This window comes from Megalops cyprinoides, chromosome 1 (assembly GCF_013368585.1).
Source record: "Megalops cyprinoides isolate fMegCyp1 chromosome 1, fMegCyp1.pri, whole genome shotgun sequence".
Classification (NCBI taxonomy): Eukaryota; Metazoa; Chordata; class Actinopteri; order Elopiformes; family Megalopidae; genus Megalops; species Megalops cyprinoides.
Window position 1 is genome coordinate 61,927,828 of NC_050583.1, and position 22,856 is coordinate 61,950,683.

At 46.3% G+C, this 22,856-nt stretch overlaps 1 protein-coding gene across 1 annotated transcript in view; it reads left to right on the forward strand.

Moving 5' to 3' along the window:
- Window positions 1–18,694, forward strand: part of LOC118790746 (B-cell lymphoma/leukemia 11A-like) — a 51,612-nt gene extending 32,918 nt beyond the window's left edge. Inside the window, exon 3 of the mRNA XM_036547749.1 lies at window positions 16,606–18,694. Within this exon, the coding sequence (XP_036403642.1) occupies window positions 16,606–18,671 (2,066 nt within the window). The 3' untranslated portion in view covers window positions 18,672–18,694. The remainder of the gene's footprint in view (window positions 1–16,605) is intronic.
- The last annotated feature ends 4,162 nt before the right edge of the window (window positions 18,695–22,856 follow it).

The window sequence follows — 22,856 nt, forward strand, 5'->3', positions numbered from 1 at the left end:
GTGATGTGAGACACAGCCTCTGGGCTTCGCTTGTCATTCGCCCCGCAGTCCTCCTGGCTGGCTCACCATCCTCATTGACTTAATTCTACTTTCATCCCCAGCTGATTGATTGACTGTTTGATGTACTCAGTGAATGATTGATTAATTGACTGAATTGTTTTTTCTTTTGCATGGTCTTCCTTTCCTTCCCTCTCTCTCTCTCCCCTCCCTTTCTCTCATTATACTTTCACTGTGTAGTCCGATGCCAGTTCAGTCTTGTCGCCTGCTCATAACGAGTGGTATTCATTACTGCCCATAAGATCAGTATACGGTTATATTCTCACCCTTTGAATGCCACATGCTCCAGACGCATATGTCAGAGTCATCGGGCCTTGGCTACAGACTCTAAACTAAAATGTTTATGAGAGGGTACTTCTCTGCAGGGGTGAACTGCTGTCTGTGTATTTTCCAAGGCTGTGTTTCTATTTGGAAATCTTGATGTTGGTATGGTTGTTTTTTTGCTTTATTTAGGTAGGCTAAAAAAATCTATATTTTGCAGAATTTAAGAGAATACTTCTTTAGCAGAAAGAATGCAAGAGATTTATAGGGCTCTGCTTCAACCAGTGGCACATTTATGGACCGTTTAGATTAATGCATTATCTTTTCTTTTGGTATGCAGTCTTGCATTCCTGCTAGGTTTTACTTTAAAAAGAGGGGGAAAAAAAAAGCGAACACAGAGCAATTGAACATCTAACAACATAACCCGGAAAAAATGCGAGAGGCTATCTGTGTGCCACTGAACTTTTAACACCTGACCAAATTATTTATACCAACACGCCAAATGTGAAGCGGAAAAAATAGCCATGGCTGAGGATGAGTTTGGAAACACTGGCTTTTTGTGCCTGTTCTCTTCCCTCCCAAGCGCTGAAGGGTCACACTGAATGGGTTTTCTTCACAAGCAGGGTGTCACATGTGTTTTTCGAGCCCACTGGTCATTTCTCCAGAGGTGCTGTGAGCTTGAAATAAACTCTGTTGCGTCTAACGTCGGGGGGCTGCGTGTGAACGCCTTCCCAACCCCCACCCCGGCTCGGGACGCGGCGCGGCTCGCCGGTTTGGACAAGAGGTCAGATTCATCGATCCCCTCCCGTCGCCGCTTCATGTGAAAACCAGCTGAGGATTTGTCATGACCCATCCACCTCCCCTCAGCGCCCCATCCATGCCCTTAGGTTCTTTATCTTTTTTTTTTTTTTTAAACTGTGATGTGGGTTTGGCCGTTCCTTTCAGCCTGCGAGAGTACAGCGCGTGACGGCCTGCTCCCGTGTCCCCTCTCCCGCTCGCCCCGACCCCTCTCATAAGCTCCTCGCACTTCAGTCTCCAGGCTCCTCCGTGGCTGGGCGCACATCAAGCGAGAGCAGCAGGGCATGCATTTGTCATGAGATGAAAAGTCTGGTGCACCTGAAAGCCTCCCCCACCCCCCACTTTTCTTAATGCCGGTTCGAAACGGGCTTTAGCCACGGCTCGCGGCAGTGCGACGCGAATTGAAGTTCCCCCTCGGCTCCGGCGGACATCACATGGCGCTTTGTTCTTCCTGCCCTGGCCGAACGCTGAGTCTGATGCCCAACGCCGGCTCTACAGTGTGCCCCCCTGGAGCTGCAGGAAAAGGAGAGGGATGGATACAGCGCGAAAAGAATGCACACAACGAAGGTGTTGTGGTTATCGTGTGGAAGTCATTAGAAAATGGCAGCAGTTTTTTTTTTTCAATCTTGGGCAGCAGGTTGTGGAAGGTGATAACTAAAGAGGTTTCTTAGTGAGAACAGGACTTCCACTGTTCCTGACCTTAAATCCTTTAATCCCTGTGCTGTCATTTCTTCAGCAGTTGAAGGGAAAGGACACTTACTGTACTGTAACGCAGGCCCATCAGATTTGTCTGAAACTGCAACTTAATTGTTATTAGTGGCACATATACAGTATTGCTTGTCAGGAGCTAACTCCTTTGGACAAATTTTGTCTGAAATAAATCATTGTACTTTTTTGGACATAACATTAAAGAATTTAACAAAGAGACTGGGCTTACTGTGACTGAAATGATTATTAAAATATGAATACGTCTAAGAATAAGTATCAAATAAAGGTAAGCTGTCTGCCTCCCCTGTTTGCAGCTCACCAGCCAGCACTGACATGTTTCTGTGCGAGGGTCTGTGTGTGTTCGTGTGTGTGTGTTTAAAAACTTCCCAAATGGCTTACTTCTAATAGGCCTTAAAAGTTATTTGCTGTCTTTTATGATCAGAGTATTCTTTTTTTTCCTTTCCCCTTATTGGATGCTCTTTGGAAAGCAGAGGCGGCGATGAATCTCGTCTTTCAGATTGGCCACGCTATCTTTTGGGCCTGACTAAAAGGCGGTGGCCGCACCTCAAAGGGAAGCGTTTGGAAGTCGGTGGCCACCACATGCTCTGGTGGGGGGTGGGTGGGGGTGGAGTGTGGGGGGGGGGGGGTCATAAATGCAGCACGGCACTTAGATGCCTGCTGATGGGAACATTATCCACATTAGGACTCTCAAAAGGGCTAATGGAACTTGCGCGCACACGCTAAAAAAGCAAAACAAACCATGGAGGTTTGCAGATATTTTCCGGAACTTTTTTTTTTCCATTTTATTTTACAACGCACGTTTTGTCACCGCCGCCTGTTGGCCGGACACAGCAAAAGACACACCAAAGCGCTTTGGAGGACCAGCGGGAGATGACAATGGAGACGTGTGTCCTTTTTCAACGTGCTGCCGCTTTTTGGTTTATTTCACCCCCCCTCAACAAAAAACTCCCTGACACACTCTGGTTCCATTCCATACTGTACTTTTCCTGTAGACATGTTCATGTTCTCTGCCTTTGAAAGTTACATAAGCCCCCGAGTTGCAGCCCTTTGAAGAGCATGTGTTAGGGTGGTTTGTTTTCCTGGGTGGCCAGTGGGCCTCGGTGTTTGTGTAAATGTCAGGGGCTGTGTCCCTGTGTCGTTATTGACTGTGGAGCTGCGGCCGCACGGCTCGGTACTGCAGTGGAGCTGGCCCCGGGCATCCTTCAGTGTAATGGAGCTTTTCTTCTCCTGTTGATCAAGCCTTCTTGTCTATACAAGCCTCCCCCCCCCCCCCCCCCGTTTCCCTCCCTCTCCCTCTCTGCATATGTCTGTTCTCTTTCCCTCTCCCTGCACCCTGCATAATTCATACGCCCTTTTTTGTGTCTTTTCTTCTTGATGGACGACCCTAAGGCCAGTCGGGGTGCGCGTGATGTTCAGCTGTTTAGGTGTCGCTTTGTGTGTGTGTGTGTGTGTGTGTGTGTGTGCATGTGTGCGCGTGTGTGTTTTTTTTTCTCTAGCTAAGTTGTGATACTGTATGTTGGCTTCCAACATTTCTGCCATAAATACATGATTAGAGCACAGCTGTAAAACAAATCAAGAAATCGATTTGCATTTATATACAAACAGATTGCACCCATATAGCACCTTTTGCAGATCTCAAAAATACAGTGTCATGCCCCGCATCACCTCAGCCACCACCGATGTGTAGAATACAATCAGACGAAGCGCGTCAGCCATTTTGTGCCAGACAACCGCATCAAGTACAATACAGCTACTCCTTATTTTTTGGGCGGTGTTTTTTTTTTTTTTTTTGCAAGTGGGCATCTGCACTTTCTCAGTACTGTGAAAGAATTTGGCCTGGTTTAGATTCCCCTGCGTGTGGTGGTTCTGGCATAGTGAACATGAGGGCCCACTGGAGGCTGTGGGCAAGGGTGTCATTTCTGCAGATTTACGCCACTGCCAAAATATTCCTAAGTGGGAACATGTGTTTCGCAGCGTTAGTGTGCTCTGGGCTGCTCACGCTGTATGTTAAGAAAGTTTGTGCGGACCTTGCACCGATGTTTATCTCTGTGCTCAGAAGAGGGCTTGATCTGATCACTGGAATTAAATCGGCCGGGCTTTCAGGGGTTCAGACGCTGCTTAGTATTAATGCAACCAAACATTTGGAGAAAAAAAAACAGCCCACTGCTCTCTGTCTTTCTGCAAAAAAACAAGCCAAAATCAATAGACTTCCTCAGCCAAGGAGTCTGGATATGATGAATCCAGTTAAATGACTGGAAGGAAATGAAATGGAGAGGACACAAACAGCGCTGGTGTGGGCCGAGACAACCCTGTGGCATAGTGGCTTTGGAGACAGGCTTGAGAACTGAAGGGTGCGTGCTCGATTCCAACATAAGCCACTGCCAGTATACTCTTAATAAGGGTGTCTGTGAAACTATTTCTTCTCCTTCTTTTTCTTTCGCTTTTTCATTATAATAAGAATAATTGATTATTGGAACAATCATTGGAACAGTTATCCATCGCTTTGCTTTCCTTACGGTTTAGAACTTCCCCTCTTGAAAGTTCCATAATTCCATAATTCCTGCTTAATCTTCAAGAAATGGTTCTGATGTTGGTACATGGAGGGCACGTCTGCGTTGTAGATTTAGATAGACATAGACATAGAGACATAGACATAGAGACATAGACATAAACATAGAGTATTGTTAGATTCTTCACATTCCCTTCCGTCCAGTCAGAAATGATGAGTAAAAGTTCATCACTGACAGCCAATACTTGTCAGTGTCTCCGACAACAAATTTCATGCTGATGGTGCAGGTTGACCGAACACAGCGGAAGCTGAGCTGTTGGTCGCAGGCCCTTGATCGAGTATGTCCAGAGTAGATTGGTGTCAGTAGAGTACAGATGAATGTGCCACTTGGAGTGTTGTGAAGGCTCTCTGCAGTGGTTCAAAAAAAGATCGGGAGACAGAAAGAGAGAGGGAGAGAGAGAGAGAGAGAGAGAGAGAGAGAGGGAGTGCAAGATTCTGGCAGTGGTGAGCTTGAGTGGAAACTCTGCCAAGAGCGTGCCTCCAGTGAGGTCGGCATTTTCACAGCAGCAGGTTCTCAATGACTCAAGCCCTCATCATCTGCTTCACAGCCCCACGTTCCTGTCCTCTCCTGCCTCTTATTTCTCTCTTTATTTGTTATCCCAAGAGCTGTATCTCCCTCCTCCCCCCCTCTCTTTCGCTCTCTCTCTCTCTCTCTCTCCACGCTCCATGAATCCCTGACTGTGAAGAGGGCTGTGTGTTGGAAAGGTCTCCTGGTGGCTGGGGGTCGCACTCCCGCAAGTATCTTCCTGTCTTTCTAAAGCGGTCTCACTTCCTCCTGAGACCTGTGCGCCCCTCCTACCCTCTTGCCTGTCTCTCTCTCCCTCTCTTGTCTTTTCCCTTTTATCCACCCCCCTGTGCACCACCCCCCCCCCATCCTTTCCCCGCTAGTGAGTCAGTCCAGCTTCATAGCCTGAAAGCTTTGTGAAATGTTTACTGTTCCACAGATAGCCGAGGTCAGGCACAAGGAAGGAAAATAACGAGCACCTGTATGCGCCGTTGACAGAAAGATGGAGAAGAGGAGCCGGCTGCGGAGGTGTGGCTGAGAAGGGAAGGGACGAGGAAAGGGCCAACAGCCCCTGTACCCCAGACATGCTGCCATGGCAGGAGGGAAACAGGAGGAGGAGGAGGGGGGACAGGCTTTTGGGGTACCATAGAGATGGGAGTTGGGGGTTGGGGGTTAGGGGTTCAGAGGGGGAGTGTTGGGTCACATGGCCCCAGACAGTTGAAGTGTTTGTGTAGCCCAGAGTCTGGTGAGTGATTCCCAGAGCCCCGCGGCTGCTTGTCCCTGCAACCCCCCACGCCGTCTGGTTGTGGACCCTGCTTCGTTGCTGCGGTGACCGCTGACCTGTCGCATGTGGTGCTGAGAGAACTCCCCTCCAAGGCCTGCTGCCTCTTTGGCTCACTGTTTTTATTGTTTTTCATTGTGGAAGGGTGCACGTGCGTGTGAGTCTGTGAGTATGCTGTGTCTCTACACTGTTTCAGCACATACCTTGCCAGTCATGGAATCACTGTTCATAGCTGGTTTACATATAACAGAGCTGTCGCTGCTCTTAAACATATTTAATGAAAGTTTCCGAAAAGAAAAAAAAAACATATTCAAATATATTCAGATTCCCTATTGGAAAAAAAGAATGATTGAATTTGAAAGCAAGAGGGATGAAAAAAGGGTAAAAACGATGAGTGAAGTGCAATTACATGAAAGCAAATGTTCTGGAGCCCCAGAACACACTTTGGTCCTCTAATTAAAATGGCTGAAGATGTTTTGACAGTGACTAAACCCATGCCCCAGGCCTCTGCGCTGCGCTGCTTCCTTTCACGGTCTCTCTGATGCTGCGATACATTTATGCCGAACGTGCCGCGAATTTCTCTTCGGAGAGGGAGGGGAAGAGGGAGGGAGAGTCGGAGGTGACTTGCGCGCCGTGCCGGGAGTCTCGGTCACCCGTGCCGTCGCATCGCGATCGCGCCCGGGGATGCACGTCTGGGGACACGCCTCTTGTTGTCGCGTGCCCTTCATTGAAGTGACGATTCAGTGGTCACGCGGGCCCGTGCAGCCATGTTTTTTTTTTTTTTTTTTTTTTACCCAGGATTCGTTGGGGTGTCACTGGAAGAAGGACCAACACTGCCTTCATGTTCCCCGGTGGCCTTGATCATGTCAATCTGTCCCTCGGAATGTTGATATATTGCCACTGTAACTTACCGTGGCAGATACCTATGATCACTTTTATTAGCGTTTTGTTGCTGTTGTTTTTAACATGCTTTGTCTGTGAACGAGCCAAGTGTGCTTCAACAGCCTGCCATTTTCCCCTGATAAAAGACTGGTGAATTCCTCAGATTTTTTGTGACCTTTAGAGAAGAGGCAAACAGACCTGTGGGACCATCACAGTAGTGTTTCTGCCTCTTCTGTGGTGACAATTAACAAAAGCAATAATTAAAATCTCTTATTGGGGTCCTCCGGGTCGCATCCTACATTTATTAATCACCACATGAGTGTTTTTGATAAATCACTCAACTAACCGTTCTGAACACTTTTAGCTTTGGTTCGTTTAAAAAAAATTTAAAAAAGAATAAAAAAATTCCCCTGCTGTACGCAGAGGGCCCTCCCCTTACGAAATTCGCTCCCTTCTCGTGGTTGGTAGGACTCAGACTCGAACGAGTGAATTTCAGCCCAATTAATTGACGCTTGAGGAATGCTTCCATTTGCGCTATGATTAAAGTGTTTGGAACGCTGTCGTTTTTTTTGGGCTCTCGCGTTTAATGGAGCATGTTCGCTGCCTATGCTGCCAAGTTTCCTCTTTACATTCTACCACCCAAGTGAAAAAATAACATACAACAGAATACTCCTATGCAGTAGTAGATTTGGTTGGGTTTTACCATGGGCTGCGTGTGGGTACCAGGGCTGTCCCGTACGGGGAACACAAAAGAAAGGAAGCGTGCGTGGGAAATGCCACACTTGAGCGGCTCTGCAAAGCCCCGGACACTCAATTACGGTCGTAAACACGGCTGAGGGGACTCTTACCGAACATGGTAAGATAGGACCGTTTCTCCCTGTCTGTCGTTCGCTCGGCGTTCAGGAGGAGGGAGAGCCGCAGTAATAATGTCATCTCTCCCCATTAGCGGCAGAACAAATAGGCTCTTTCCCGACGGGCACCATTAGGACTGGAGATGTCCCTGTCTCCGAGCCCAGCCCAAAAGGAAGCGTTCTGAGCCCCCCGCACGCGAAGCCAAGGGAAGGTCCGGACGAGCGCGGCGCGCAGGGAAAGCGGAGAGGGGCTGACCGGGGCAGCAGACAGGGCCCTAATCCGCGCGACACTTGCACTGGTTTTGTCTATTGTTCCTGCGGCGCATACGGAGAAACGCTCCTCCACAGATACCATCTGTCTCTACAGTACACCGCTGTTCACAGATATTTCTCGGTCCAAAGCCTTTTGTTTTTATTTTTTTGTTTTCAATAAATCCTAGAATGCATTTCTCGTTTGCATGCCGATTAAAAAGTGCGGTTCCGGATCTCCTGCCTGACAAACCGGTTGTAGTTTTAGATTTCTTTATGAAATGAATTGCGGTTGATTTTTTTTTTTTTTTTTTGGATGCCATTTGGAACTGATGGGAAATGACTGTGTCTTTGAACATAGCGTCCTCTCTTTGATTTCATTTTATGCCTCCATATCAAGTAATTGTATTTCCTCGGAAGAAAATACCACAAATGGTCCTGTATTATTAATACCCGACAATGTGAATAGAGGCCATTTTTGATACCGCAGCCCAATGACGCATGATGTGCACTCTGTAGAGAATACAGTCGTTTACCAACATTTCCATAGCAGAATGGGGAACTGCTGCATCGTTTTACCGCACAGGTTGTACCAAAGTGAAAAACAATACCAGAGCGTGCCTGTTAAACGGTGAAGTGACAGATTGTACTGTATTTTATGAAAAGGTGGTGCTTGAAGGTCTATCTTTGTATCTTGCCACTGTGGCTCACCTGTACCACTCTCCTAGTCTCTGTCGTTGTGGCTGTAAGTATGTCAGATTTATGCTTCCACAAACTAAGTGAACCCAAGCGCGAACGTCCCAAGTAGTACCTGTGCTAGTTTTGTCTGTTTCATTTAACGGACTTGGAAGGACGTGGGCATGTGTTTGATCAAGTGCACACTCCTAAAAGAGACATGGAAACCACGCAAGGTGTGAGGAACATAGTTGTTTGGTAAAGTTGACCGTGAATGTGTGAGGATTCATGTGTTAAAACTAATCAAAGCTTAGATGCTCCGCAGTACAGTAAGACAGAATACGTTCTGTGTTGGATCACAGACAATGTAATGGATCACAATAAGGCTGCACATGATCACTTTTTTATTCTAGCATTAGATCCTGTATGATCCTGCTACCAGGGGAATAGAGGAGCCAGCCTATTACAGCAGGGATATCCCAAGATGCAGTGGGGCGAGATATTGATATTTCACTTCAACACGTTTTAAGTAAGAAGTAATTTTGTCAGACACCCTTTTGGTTCTCCCTGAATGAGTAAACTCTACAACCTCCCAGTTACAGTTGCATTCTAAATCTAAACTTTTACTTGTGTTCATTTCTGCAGTCATCTGTAGTGACAGGATTAGATTTTGAGGCTTAAACGCATACAAAGCCTGGACATGTTTTTTTTTTTTCTGTCTCCGTTGTAGGATTTTTTTTAAAAGAACCAGCAGGGCTCCTCACTGTAATTTCATAAGCTCTAGTCATAATTGATCTGAATTATTTAAACAAATATGTATGAGTGTGTTTTTGCGTGGGAGTCTACGTATGTGTGCAATATATGATATATATTCCCCATGCATGAGCAGAAGCTCATGGTAGGATGACTAACCTTGGTTAAGTAATTCCTTTTCTTTGGCCTGACATAATTCTGACCCATACCGCATTATGCATTGTGTGTGTGGAGTTACTCTCATGTATTTGGTGAGGCCTTTTAATGCATCTATATCTTTTTTTCAATAGGAGAGAAACGAAGCATTCTCCTTGGTGCGGTGTAATGAGAATGGAGAGTCAGGTGTGTCTAAATCTCCCGTCCCTTAATTGCATTTGCCGTCCGCCGCGCCGCAGATCCGGATATTGGAGGGATTACACGCATAATGGTGAGAAGGAATCCCCGCGGGACGCCGATCCCTTGCAGATTTCACCTCCGTTTTCAGCCGGCTGCGGTTGACCCCGCTTAGCCGGGACGCCGTTGAGAATACAAAGTTAATTATTAATCATTTCTCCCCTTTTTTATACACTGTTTACCCCCCCATTTTAACTGCCGTCAATCCACTCTCTTTCCTGCCTCAAGTTAGTCTTGAATTGTTTGGCGCGTACTAACAAGCTCGAGTTGCGGTACGGATTAGCAATTGCCAAACGGGAGTGGACGTGGTTTTTCCAGGGGCCGTCACCTGAGCATTTTCTAACAAGTTGCTCCTTATCTGCGTGGAGGCTCTGCTCCCGGGGTCGGCTTGACCGTGAGCGCAAACTCAAAACTTTCCCTGGTGACTTTTGCTCAGAATGCAAGGCCAAAAAAGCCCTCAGTTTGACATTATTCTTATTTGGGTTTGGGGAAGTGAAAGCAATGTGCGTGAAAGTCAGATCCCTGCCAGTCTGCCCAGGTTAATTACTGGCATGGCTTTGCCCACGAGAGCCAGGACCCAGTTATCAGAATATCTCTCTCAAGTGAATCGTGTGTGTGTGTGTTTTTTTTTCCTTGCCGCGTGAAGTACGCGGTTAATGGGAAGATTAGACAGCATTGTTTAGACGTTAATGTGCATCTCTGCCCAGAATGCCTCATTGTTTCGGACTCTCAGTTTGTCAGAACATCGATTCAGTCTCCCTTTCTGCTGCGCTTCCTGCGTCCGGTTTTGTCTCGGAACAAGTGTTGGTCAAACAAGCCTTTGTTTGTGGTCAGTCACTCGGCACACCACAAAGAGTCTGGGCCAGGACAAAGAGGAAAGTGTTTGAGCGAGGCCCAGGGCAGCTGGGCCAGACCTCGCTCTGGAATACTGATGGAGGGGAGACTCGCAGGGGAAGGTTAATAGCTGTTGGACTCCCTCAACAGGACCAGTCTTATCTCAACACCCACCAGTCCTGGCAGTGAGTACAATAACAGAAGCAATACCAGTCATAACAGTGATGGCGATGAGAATGACCCTAATAATAACAGTAGTAATAATAATGATAATAATGAGGATGAGCATATTCATTTTGCTTAATTAAAATGGAATTTACAAAGGAAACGATTTCATCGTGTTTGTGAGTGTCTGTGGGGGGGCGGGGTGGGGGAGGGGATGCTAGTGGATGAAGTGGGGAAAGGGTCAAAATTACAAAAAAAAACATAACATAATAAAACAATTTCAGGAGCACTAAAAAGCAGAAGGCACTGATAAAATTCCAAAATGATATTACGCTACACTGTCCTTTTCTCCCCCTGTATTCAGTAATCCTGTTACAGCATTGTTCCATTACCTCAATTACTAATATCTCTGAAAGCTGTTGAATCTTAACAGGATTGTCAAGGACAAAACAAAACCATCGAGCTCCCCTCTGCGACGATGGGGACTCTTTAAGGAACGTCCTCCTTACAGCGCCTACTATCTTGTGCGTGCGTGATTTGCTTGTGCGCTTTAGCGTTGGGAGATGGTATCATCCTGGGTTTTGTTGATGTGTGTCGGGGGGGTAGTGAGTGGTGTGGTGGAGGCGAGGCAGGGGTAAGGGGGGGGGGGGGGGGTCGCATTTGGTTGCTGTGAGGTGGCGTAGCAGCCGAACAATGGGGCAATCTGCATGTCCGGGGCGCTGGCTGCCCGAGCTGTTTTAATCAGGCATCCGTCTTTGTCTGCTGTCTCCATCGATCCAGCTCGTCGCGCACTTCCACTGTGAAGCGGCCTCATTAACGCGGTGCCCAACTCTTACTGCTCGAATTGAACACATGCAAATTCACCTCCTTCTAGAGTACATTAGTACACAAAATTCTGAATGATCTTTGGATGCAGTTTTCATGAGCAGGAGTTATTCCCGGGTGCTCGAACGAAGCGATCCCTATAAAACAGCCAAATGTGACCTCTGATGATCTCAAAGTTAATCTTTTTATCTTGTGGCAGCACAATACCATAGGGGTAAAGTCACGGTGGTAAGATATGTTGTTTTTTTTTTTTTTTTTGAAAGTATGCCATCTTAGAAAGGCTGTCTAAATGGGGTCTAGCATTTGCAAGTGTCTTCACAACTTGGCACCTTCTCACTTGCTTTTTTTTTTTTTTTACTTTGCAGCGCAAAGATATCTGTGTGGTGGCTCCCTGGAGAAATATCCAAAACCAGGAGTACTGAGCTTGTTTAATCCTCGGATTCTCACTTTTGAACGCAAGCTGAACCATAAAGCCTAAAAGCCTTGCTCTCCGAGCCTGTGCAGCTCAATTCGATCCCGATTTTACGTAAATGAAATTTTACCATCGCAAAGCATACAAAGCCTATCGGCATGTATGTCGTTGAATCCTGGCCAGTCTAGTTATTTAACCAGACCGAGGACTTAGTGGAATTCTTGGCATTGCGTGGTGATGTGAGCGAGGTCGGTGTTGAGTGGAGTGCAGCTACGGTTTCTAGCTTGCTGAGTGCCGTAACATTGCTCTGACATTTCCCGTGTAAACTGGCACTGCGAGGAGTGCAGTCTGTGCTCGTCTGCGATCCGCGCCCGCCGCCGCCAGCTCCAGGAGACTGGCCCAACAACTGTCACGGGCAGCTTTTAACGCCGGAAATGCCGACAACGACCCGCGTTCGCTGCAAACGCGAGCGCTTTCTAATTAAACGTGAATTAGCCGTTTCGCATGGCCTCCTGGAACGCTCGTAGCGTCAAGCTCCACGTTATCATTGCGCCTCTCGTGGACTCCTGGATTTAGCCATCACCATTAGACTCTCAAAACAGAGAGCACATTTCTCTCTCGCTCTCTCTTTTTGTCAGTCTTTCACAGTCATGCATATGAAACAGCTGTGAATTTGAATCCTTGTCTGCCTTTTTTTTTTTTTGCACATGCTTGCGAACAGCTTTCAGAGTGCACAGATGCAAGAGAAAATGTAGAGAAGAATTCACAATCTTTGGGGATTTTTTTTTCCTAAATACTGAAAAGGGAGGTTTTTTTTTACGTTGGCATTCCTTTTTTCCCCCTTACTGAAATTTTCAGAGCCTCTGAGCAGATTATTGAGGTGCCTGTCTCCACCTCCCCCCTGCCTGTCTCCTAAAGTATTATCATTAAATCAGATGGCGCAGTAGCAGTTTGTCAGCAAAAGCTAGATTTACGCATTTCCACCACAGTGTGTGAATGGCGAGCATTTGTTTCGGCAAGGAGGGTGCCAATCAATAATCCCTCAGCCCACACCAAGCTATCAATTATTGCCACAATTATTTGCCGAGTTGGATATTCAAAATGTCATCTGAAAAAGATGATTACATATTCGAGAAAGCCTTGCCGTGTCTAATCAAATGAACTGGGCCCGGTTAAATGTAGTGTTGTAGTAACCTGTCCTTCAGAGCTGTCTTCTCCAGTGGCTAATAAAAATGGCACCTTCACGCTGCAATGTGCATCACAGCTCTTCTCCTCCCGAAAAAGGCAAAAATGTCTCTCAGGAAGAAAAGGTTTTTGACACTTGTGCAAATCCCGCCTCCCTATCTTTTTGGAAAAACACACACAAAAAACAGATTCAGATTTTGAAAATTTGTGGCCTGAGTGCTTATTAACCTCTGGAAAGAATGTTTTGTGTTCCGCATTTAATAAATTGACCAACAGATTTAAAACAAAAAAGGGAAAGGGAATGTTGTTGCTCTGCACTGATTAATAAATAAGCAGAGGAAGACTCATATCCAGGAACTGCTGTTGCTTTCAACTTACATGTATATACATACATATTTTTCATATTTCATAGTTTTATGTTTAGTGTAATCTAAATATAATTTTACAAAAAAAGTGACATAAAACTGTGTTCATTGCTCTTCTGTGCAAATACATTTTGTGGGACCATTGGAATGATAAAAAGCAGCAGCCATCCTTTGAGTGATAATCGAAAAAAAATATATAGTGGGTCAAACCCCATGCAGGTGGCAGCAATTAACTGTAATTTTGTAGATTGTAATGATCCATAATTTACCAACCAAAGATGGCCTTTGCAGCACCCCCCCCCCCCCCTCCCCACCCCCGGAAAAGAAAGAAAGAAAAAAATCCCCAGCTTTGATTTTGTGCCCATTTTTCAGATGATGGTCCTTAGCGAGATTGTCACGAAACGATGGCGGTGGCAGGCGTGAGACACGACGGTTGCAGCTCCAGCAGACTGTCGGGGTGTGCAGGACACCACCTTCCTGTCGCCTCCACCCGTATTACAACGCCAGAGCCCGTCGTCTGGCAGCTTCTAAAAAGGCTGAGAAGCGGATGAGGTCAAACGCCTTTAGAAACTGTTTTCATTCCTAATCTAGAAATTTCCAACTCTGTTCTCTTCTACCTTTAAAAAAAAAGCTTTCTTGCCGTTATATGAACGGAATCGCAGCGTTTGATGTTTTCTCACATCTGTTCTCCTCGGCGTTCGTCTCCTCGCCTGTTTCACCGTGCGAGCACAATCGCCAGGCGGCAGACTGCTTGTGCACGTTCGTCCGCTTCATAAAAAGTGCCCGTGTGTGAACGAAACAACAGCCACAGAGGAGCAGGGAGGGTCCGGAGGAGCCCTCCGAAGTGAGTGGCGTTCCAGAACCTCCCCCATTTGTCTGCGTAAATGGGATTATCACACGAGCCGTGGCATCCCAGGCCCGTCTCTATTATGGGGCGCATCAGAAAGGGTCGTCTCCTTACACAGTTTACCACCTGTTGAAGACCTCAGAGAAACACCCTCGGGTTAAGACAAAATCCTATGCGGAGGTAAAAAGGCAATGCGTCTCCAAGATTTTTGTTCCACTGTGTAACTCTCGCTTCCTCACTTATACCGCATATATATATATTTTTTTTTTGCTTATAATTAACAAAAAATCTGCAAGAGCACATATAGAGGCGGTTTTGAAATGAAATCATGTTTAGCCCCCCTTTGTTTCCCCAGGAAAAGTTGGTAGTTTTTTTTTTTTTTTGGTGAAGGTAACTAATGACTATTTGACCTTTTTTTATTTTCAGAGGAAATTGTAATCATTGTGAAATGGAAGGCATTGATGCATAACCTCACTTTAGCAGAAGTGATAATTTGTTGATTTCAGGCCACCGTTTCATTACTCAGTGATAAATATCCATTTCACTGCTGTTGGAAGTAAACTGCCTTTTATCAACCCCTACATCCAATAAATCAGCAAGGTCTGGACATTTGAAATGAACCCTTTCTGTGTTTGTCTGCTGATGCAGTGCAGTTTACAGCACTTCATTGAAAATGCTTTTTATTTAGGACTTTAACTGGCATAATTACCACAAATGTGTCTGTCAGATGGGTTTTCATGTTGATTGCTGTTTTTTTTACGTTGTGAACTGTCTATGAAAGGGTGAAGCAAATGGAGCTGGAAGTGTTTATGGGATCATTTGGTGACAGGAATTCATTATATGATTCTTTTTTTTTTTTTTTTTAAATTTGCAGATCCAGTTTTTAACTCATTGCCATTTGAACGTATTTGAGGGGCAGGGGCAAATTCTTCAAACAAAAGTATAACAGAATCATTCGCATTTACTTCAGCTGAACTTTGCAGTTGCTGATGAAACATCCCTTTTTATAACAAGCATCTCCTGTGTTTTTTTTTTATTATTCTTTTTAGTATTTGAAGCTAGTACCCACCTCCGTGTATTCAGTGAATATGGTTGCTCTCGTGTACTGAAATAATATCGCTTTGTTCATGAAAATAAGGGAAAGCGTGGCCAAAGATTCTTCCAAAATCAGATTCTTTTGTAAAGGAAATTCTCCTCCCTTGCATCACTCCTCCATTGCACGAAAATGTAGAGTAATTAGTTTCCAGGCGCTCCTGGCTAACCTGTAGCGAGACTCCCTTGGTAAGATGGGTAACCCTCAACACTTCAGCTGAATGAGAACTCTCCCGTGTGCTCCGCGACTACAAAAAGGCCTTCTCAGCCTCAACAGCGGAATAAGATCAGCGCTGCACCTTCAGACCCGGAGAACAAGGAGAAAGACGCTCGGAGGGAGCCGCGCTCTACTTATTGAAAAATTAGACGGGGGGGAGAATCTTAGCTGGGCCTGTCTGTGTGCATCTCTCATTTGTTCGCCGTTGAAAGGCTTTCATCTCCCACCCTGTTTATTATCTAATCTTGTAAATGAGCTGGTGGAAGCACTGGGTACATTTAATGAGATTACAAACGCATTGTGAGGCAAATCACAGGTCATCGTGCAAGTGCCATTGAAAGTCAATTATTGTTTTAAATGTGCCTTTGCCTTCACAGTTGTGGGAATTGTTTATTCTGCATGAATTGCGGAGTGTCTTTATTTGGAGCCCAGGAGTTTTAAAAAAAAAAGTAGTAATAATAACAATAATTGTGCACAAGTTTCCGCAATGTCGAATGGATTTGATACGCAGAGGTGTTGAGCAGCGCTGACTTATTAAAAACAGACCGGGGTTGGAAGGTGCTTGTTTTGCTAAATGCCACGGCGCAAGGTGATTGGTCAGGCCCAGATCTGACTGTGGCGGCTCGTCTTGCCGTTTCGAATGGCTTTTGCTCTTTTGGGGGTTTCGGCCCGAGGTGCAAACACGGAGCCTGTGTTTGAGAAGAGCTCCGCTTGCAGCTGCGCGATGATGCCAGTGTTAGTCAACAAGCGGGCGTGTGAGCCTGTTCGCGAGGCCGTGGGGCTCGGAGGGTGTGTGTGTGGGGGGGGGACGATTCCATGAGCAATTTAACCCAAATCTGAGGCGCTCCAGCCTTCAGGCCCCGAGCGCTCTGGGTTGTGAAAGGGAGCTTGAACGCACGCAGCTTAATTTATTTTCATGTACTGATCTCGGTGCGCCACGCGTTGCTGCATAAACTTGCTCCACGGGTGTACGGGAACCAGCAGCGTTTGCCTCGGTGTGCCTAACTGATTCTGACTGGCGCACGCAAGAAACCCCCCCATATTTACGTTTACATTTGTCTGTTTGATGGATGGCTTTACGAGACAAAAGCAGTGTGGAAATCCCATGGGGTCCAACAGAAGGCTGACGGTTCGCCCCTCTGTCTTTGTGTCTCCTGCAGGTAAAGATGAGCCCAGCAGCTACACTTGCACAACCTGCAAACAGCCATTCAGCAGCGCGTGGTTCCTGCTGCAGCACGCCCAGAACACCCACGGCTTCCGGATCTACCTGGAGAGCGAGCACGGCAGCCCCCTGACGCCGCGAGTGGCCGGCCCGCTGGGCATGGGCGCCGACTGCGCCTCCCAGCCCCCCCTGCACGGCCTCCACCTGGCCGACGGCAGCCCCTTCAACCTGCTGCGGATACCGGGCTCGGCGTCGGGGCGGGAGGCCCCGCCCCTGCGGGAGGGCCGCTACCCGGCCACGCCACCGCTCTTCAGCCCGCCGCCGCGCCACCACCTGGACCCGCACCGCATGGAGCACCTGAGCCCGGAGGACCTGGCGCTGGCCTCCCACCACCCGAGTGCCTTCGACAGGGTGCTGCGTCTCAACCCCATGCCCCTGGAGCCCCCAGCCATGGACTTCTCGCGGAGGCTGCGGGAGCTGGCCGGCAACCCCTCGGGGTCGTCGCCGCCCCTCTCGCCAAACCGGCCCAGCCCTATGCAACGGCTGCTGCAACCATTCCAGCCGGGATCCAAGCCTCCGTTCCTGGCCACGCCCCCCCTCCCCGCCACGGAGTCCCCCTCCGGCTCTCAGTCCACTCCCAACCAGCAGCAGCAGCAGCAGCAGACCACGCCTTTGAAGACCAAGTCTTGTGAGTTCTGCGGGAAGTCCTTCAAGTTCCAGAGCAACCTGATCGTGCACCGGCGCAGCCACACCGGCGAGAAGCCCTACAAGTGCCACCTGTGCGACCACGCCTGCACCCAGGCCAGCAAGCTGAAGCGCCACATGAAGACCCACCTGCACAAGTCCTCGCCCATGACCGTCAAGTCCGACGACGGCCTCTCCACCGCCAGCTCGCCCGAGCCTGGCACCAGTGACCTGGTGGGCAGCGCCACCAACGCCCTCAAGTCGGTGGTGGCCAAGTTCAAGAGCGAGAACAACTGCGTGATCCCCGAGAACGGCGAGGATGAGGAAGAGGAGGAGGAGGAAGAAGAGGAGGAGGAGGAGGAAGAGGAGGAGGAAGAAGAGGAAGAGGGGGAAGAGGAAGAGCTGGAGAGCGAGGGTGGCAGGAACAACTACCACTTCAGCCTGAGCCTGGAGGCCGCCCGGCACCACGAGAACAATGGCGGGCGGCTCGGGGTGGGTGAGGACGGGGTGCCCCGCTCCCTGCCTGAGGGCATGCAAGGCATGGCTCTGGCCGCCAGCATGCAGCACTACAGCGAGGCCTTCAGCCAGCACAAGCGGGGCGCACTCAACTCCGACAGCGAGGTGCCCCGGGACATGTGCGACGACGACTCGCAGTCGGACCGCGCCGAAGAGGGCTGCGGGTCCGCCATCAACGGCCGGGGCTCCTCCCCCAGCGAGGCGGCCTCCGTGGGCTTGTCCAAGAAGCTGCTCCTGGGGAGCCCCAGCTCACTCAGCCCCTTCTCCAAACGCATAAAGATGGAGAAGGACTTCGACCTCCCCACCCCCACCATCCCCAACACAGACAACGTATACTCCCAGTGGCTGGCGGGCTACGCTGCCTCCAGGCAGCTCAAGGACCCCTTCCTGAACTTCGGGGACTCCAGACAATCACCGTTCGCCTCGTCCTCGGAACACTCCTCGGAGAACGGCAGCCTGCGCTTCTCCACGCCCCCCGGCGAGCTGGACGGGGGCGTGTCGGGGCGCAGCGGCACGGGCAGCGGGGGCAGCACGCCGCACCTCGGGGGGCGGCCCAGCTCCAAGGACGGCCGCCGCAGCGACACCTGCGAGTTCTGCGGCAAGATCTTCAAGAACTGCAGCAACCTGACGGTGCACCGGCGCAGCCACACGGGAGAGCGCCCCTACAAGTGCGAGCTGTGCAACTACGCCTGCGCCCAGAGCAGCAAACTCACCCGGCACATGAAAACGCACGGCCAGATGGGAAAGGACGTTTACAAATGTGAAATCTGTCAGATGCCTTTTAGCGTGTACAGCACCCTGGAGAAACACATGAAAAAATGGCACAGCGACCGCGCCTTGAGTAACGACATTAAAACAGAGTAAGGGGGGGGGGGGGGGGGGGGGGGGGGGGAGGAGAGCGAGAACCCATCCACCCATCGACAGTTCCCCGCAGAGTTCCCCGTTTCTCTGGTTCCAGTGGAGGATGCGACGATGTGCTTGGCACCAGCACACCCCTGTTTCATTTACCGTTGAATGCATGATCTGTATTGGGGCAATACTATTGCATTGACGCAAACTTCGAGCCTTTCTCTTGTGCAATAATTTACATGTTGTGTACTTTTCTTTTTTTTTTTAAATTAGACAGCATGTTCAGTATGTTTTGGCTACTTTTTAAAAAAAAGAAATCGTCTTTGATTGGTGAGTTGTTGAGTAATGTGTTGCTGTTTTCTCGTTAATTTCTTTTTTTTTTTAAAGAAAGTGAAAAGACCATGCTGCATACACATTCTGTAACACATATCATGTACAGTTTTGTGTTGTAACATGGAGGTAGTCAACAGTCTATTGCTTAACCCTCGGACAGGCTGGGAGTCGCACTTAAACTGATCTTTCTAAAAGATTTTCGTCCACTTGGGGTTAAAGATATCGATTTGACTATTCGCGAAATGTAAAACAGTGACGGCCTTGAATTTCTAAGCAAAAGAAGAAGAAAATGTCATTACATTTGAATTAGTACATTCAATCATTTGGTAAAAAGAGTGCCTTGGATATCTTGGAACTGCATTGGTTAATCTTCCTATTTGCTATAAGCTTGGAGTCTCAGCTATATACTGGAAATGGGTCTATCTGATCCTAAAATAAGGTTCTTGCATCAAGTACCTGACTGATATGGTCAACTGTGACTTACGAGAAAAGAACAGTGAAAAATAAGCAAAAGAAATGTCTAGTTAATCATCATATAGCTACCTATTACATTTATATTCTTTAAATTACAACTCTGTTTACTGGCATGGTACATGCTGTATTGTGTGGGGTTTCAACTTTTGTTTTACTTTTTGTTTTTGAGGTACCGTACATGATGGTACTGCGATTTCTACTAATTTTTAGTCCACAGACTTAAGCTCTTACGACTTTTACTTGGTTGTTTTTTAGTAAAAGTTTTGCAGTTCTTTTAAGTAGCACAAAACTATGATGTGGTTGCTTGGATCTTCAGAGTGTGGACCAGGCAGTATTAATGAAAACTTGAGGGCATTTAATTCAAGAATACAAGATTATACTAGATAAACTGATTGGGAACAGGAGAATGTAGGGAGTGAATGAGAGTGACCAGATGTCTCTACCACTAGATTTGCAAAAATAACGTTTAAAAAAAAAAAGTTTGTTGCTGACGATTAAGTATGAATGACGTATATATTGAAATTGGAAAAAAAAAAATCCTTAAAAGAATTTTGCTCATGAGTTGCAGTAGGTACATCTGTGCTCCTTAAAGACAAATATATAGAAAAGGAAATGAGATTTTCACTTTTTCATACATGCTGTGTTCTTTGTGTTGACATGAACGAGGACTTCATTATTTTATTGCGTCAGCCCCAGTTGATGTTGAGAATAGCACTTGTCACTCTGCCTGGGAGTCTGTATCTGTTTCTCTAATCAGAGGTACAGTGGTTGAGTATAAAATAAAACTGCTCATTTATAGGACAATTAAGTGCACTGTTCAATTTTCCCAGTTTACAGGTATACACTCAAGGGAAAAGTTGCTATAATGCTAACAGCTCAAATGTGGTGTCATTGCTTAGCGTAGAATCAAGTAAAGTGAAATCCTGTTGCCAGCCATTTCCCCAGAATGCTGAGCGGTTCGGGCCATGGGTATCAGTAAGGTGACGAGCGTTTCCTGCTATAGAACGAATGATCTGAACTTGCTGCCGAAACGGCAAGGATTTTTATTTGTACAATTTGTCAAAAAATTAAAATTACTTTTTTTAAAAATACTTATCTTTAGAAAACTGTTTTAAAGTTTATTTTCCCCTCTTTCCTCTTTGTCTTCTTGGTGGACTGATTTATTTTGATTTCATATATATATATATATATATATATATATATATATATATATATATATATGTATATATGTGAAAACAATTTGTAACTTTTTTGCCTTGGCTATTCTCAGCTCTTCAGGTCGAACAAAACTTGCAAACTTGCATTGGGGAAAGGTTTAAGATTATATATAAATATATAGAGAGAACTTAATTATAGGAAAATGCACACTCTTGTCAATTCCTATGCTAAAACACATCTATGGTCTTCTTTTTTCTGTATTTCTAGAATGGTATTTGAATTAAATGTTCACCTAGTGTAGGCACTATAGTATTTATATTGAGGCTTGTATTTTTAATTGTTGCTTGTTCTCTTAAAAGGTATCAACGTACCTTTCGGTAGTGGAAAAAAAATACAAAAACAAACAAAAAAAAAAAAAAACAAGCTGCCACAGTATATTTTTTTAATTTGGCAGGATAATATAGTGCGAATTATTTGTATGTTTTAAAAAATGAAAAGGAAAAAAAAAAAATATGTGGCATTGTATAGATGAGAGGCCATGCAATGGTCCCTCAGGCAGTCTTTTCAGAATGTCCACAATAGCGAAAAACGGATGGTTGTACATATCTTTTTGTATTATTCCTCCTCTGCTGCCATTCTGTATGCAGTGAATGCAAGCTGACGTTGGGTTCCTCTGTAGTAGTCTTTTCTGCCCCTCCACTTCACTCACCTGACTACATTCCAGCATCTTAAAGAAAACTAATGTCATATGCAGTAAATCAAAAGTAAATAAATGAATAACATAAATAAATTAATAAATAGCATTTAAAAGAAAAAAAAAAGTTTTGCAGTTGTTTTTTTTTTTTTTTTCATTGCCAAAAAACTAAATGGTGCTTTATATTTAGATTGGGAAGAATTTCATATGCAAAGCATATTTAAAAATGAAATAGAAATAATGGAAAAGCCCGCTTGAGTTGATACTTTTTTGTAAATGGCAATGCGGAATATTTTGTTATCAGCCTTTTCTATTCCTGTATTGAAAGCTGTTTGTTGTAAACTGAACTTGAACTTTAGCTTTTTCAATGGGAGTCACTATTTATTATTACTTCTGTGCGCTGTTCAAAACAGAGGCACGTAAATGGATCTTTTCGTTGTCTTTTTTTTTTAATTTTGATTGAATTTTTTTTTTGTTTGTTTGTTTTTAAGAATGACCAAAGGTCATTGACAAAAACTAGCTCTTTTGTTTCTGGTCTGTGTTAAGATCTATTGGAGATACCACTGTCTCTGTGTTTTTTGGCAGTTGTCTGCATTATCCTGTTCACACACCCATTTTGTCCTTTATTGAAATAAACAAAAAAAAAAAAGAATAAAAAAAAATTAAAGGTTATTTGCGTTGTGGTGTTTTGTTTGCATTGTGGCTGGGAGATGAGGCACCGGCATGGGTGAGTCCGCGTATCATTTGACCGGGACAGATGAGACACTGTTTCACTGAATCGTGCGCGCATGTAGGAGACCATATGCAGGCGCGTACTATTTCACACTTGTTCGGCATGATCCTGAGTTGCACTGTGGGTGGGTGTCTGTGTGTCTGTGTGTGTGTGTGTGTGTGGGGGGGGGGTTGGGGGTGTAGGTGGCAGAGATATGGAGGGGAACTTGGCTTTGTATTTCCTTCCATCTGAGCTCCGGCCACGTAGCTCCATCATTGGCGAGTTCCCGGACCGCGCTCGCCCTTGCCAAACTACCTCCATCCGTCACCCTTTATGTCTGAAGGTTTGTTTTGGCTGGAGGGCAGGGCTGGGTGACAGTGTTGATGCAGTGCTACAGAGGTCACGTGAAGCCTTGTATGTCACTACCTGTTTGGTGGGAAAGCGGGCCTTAGGCTAAAGGCGGCAGTCTCCATCAAGCGCAGATACCCGCTCTTCTGACTAAAGTGGGGGACGTCCTGTTATGCATATTTTGCCTGCCCTTTGCTTCTTTTTAATGAAGACTGCAATAGAGTGAGATTTAGGATGTAAGATGCCCTTTTAATGTTTTGCTGAGAAAGGTCTGCTTAAAAAATAATAATAAAACAAGCATACTGAGTCAGCCCAGTCCTGTTAGCCCCAATTACACGTTAACAAGGGTGCCCGCCGTGCATCTTTTGTAGCCATTGATTTGTTTGTCTTTGTCTTTAAATAATTCCCAGTGAATTGCTTCATTTCAATAAGAGCCTATGTGTTTTGCTTCCCCCTCCAAAGACAGCCACTCGTGTTAATG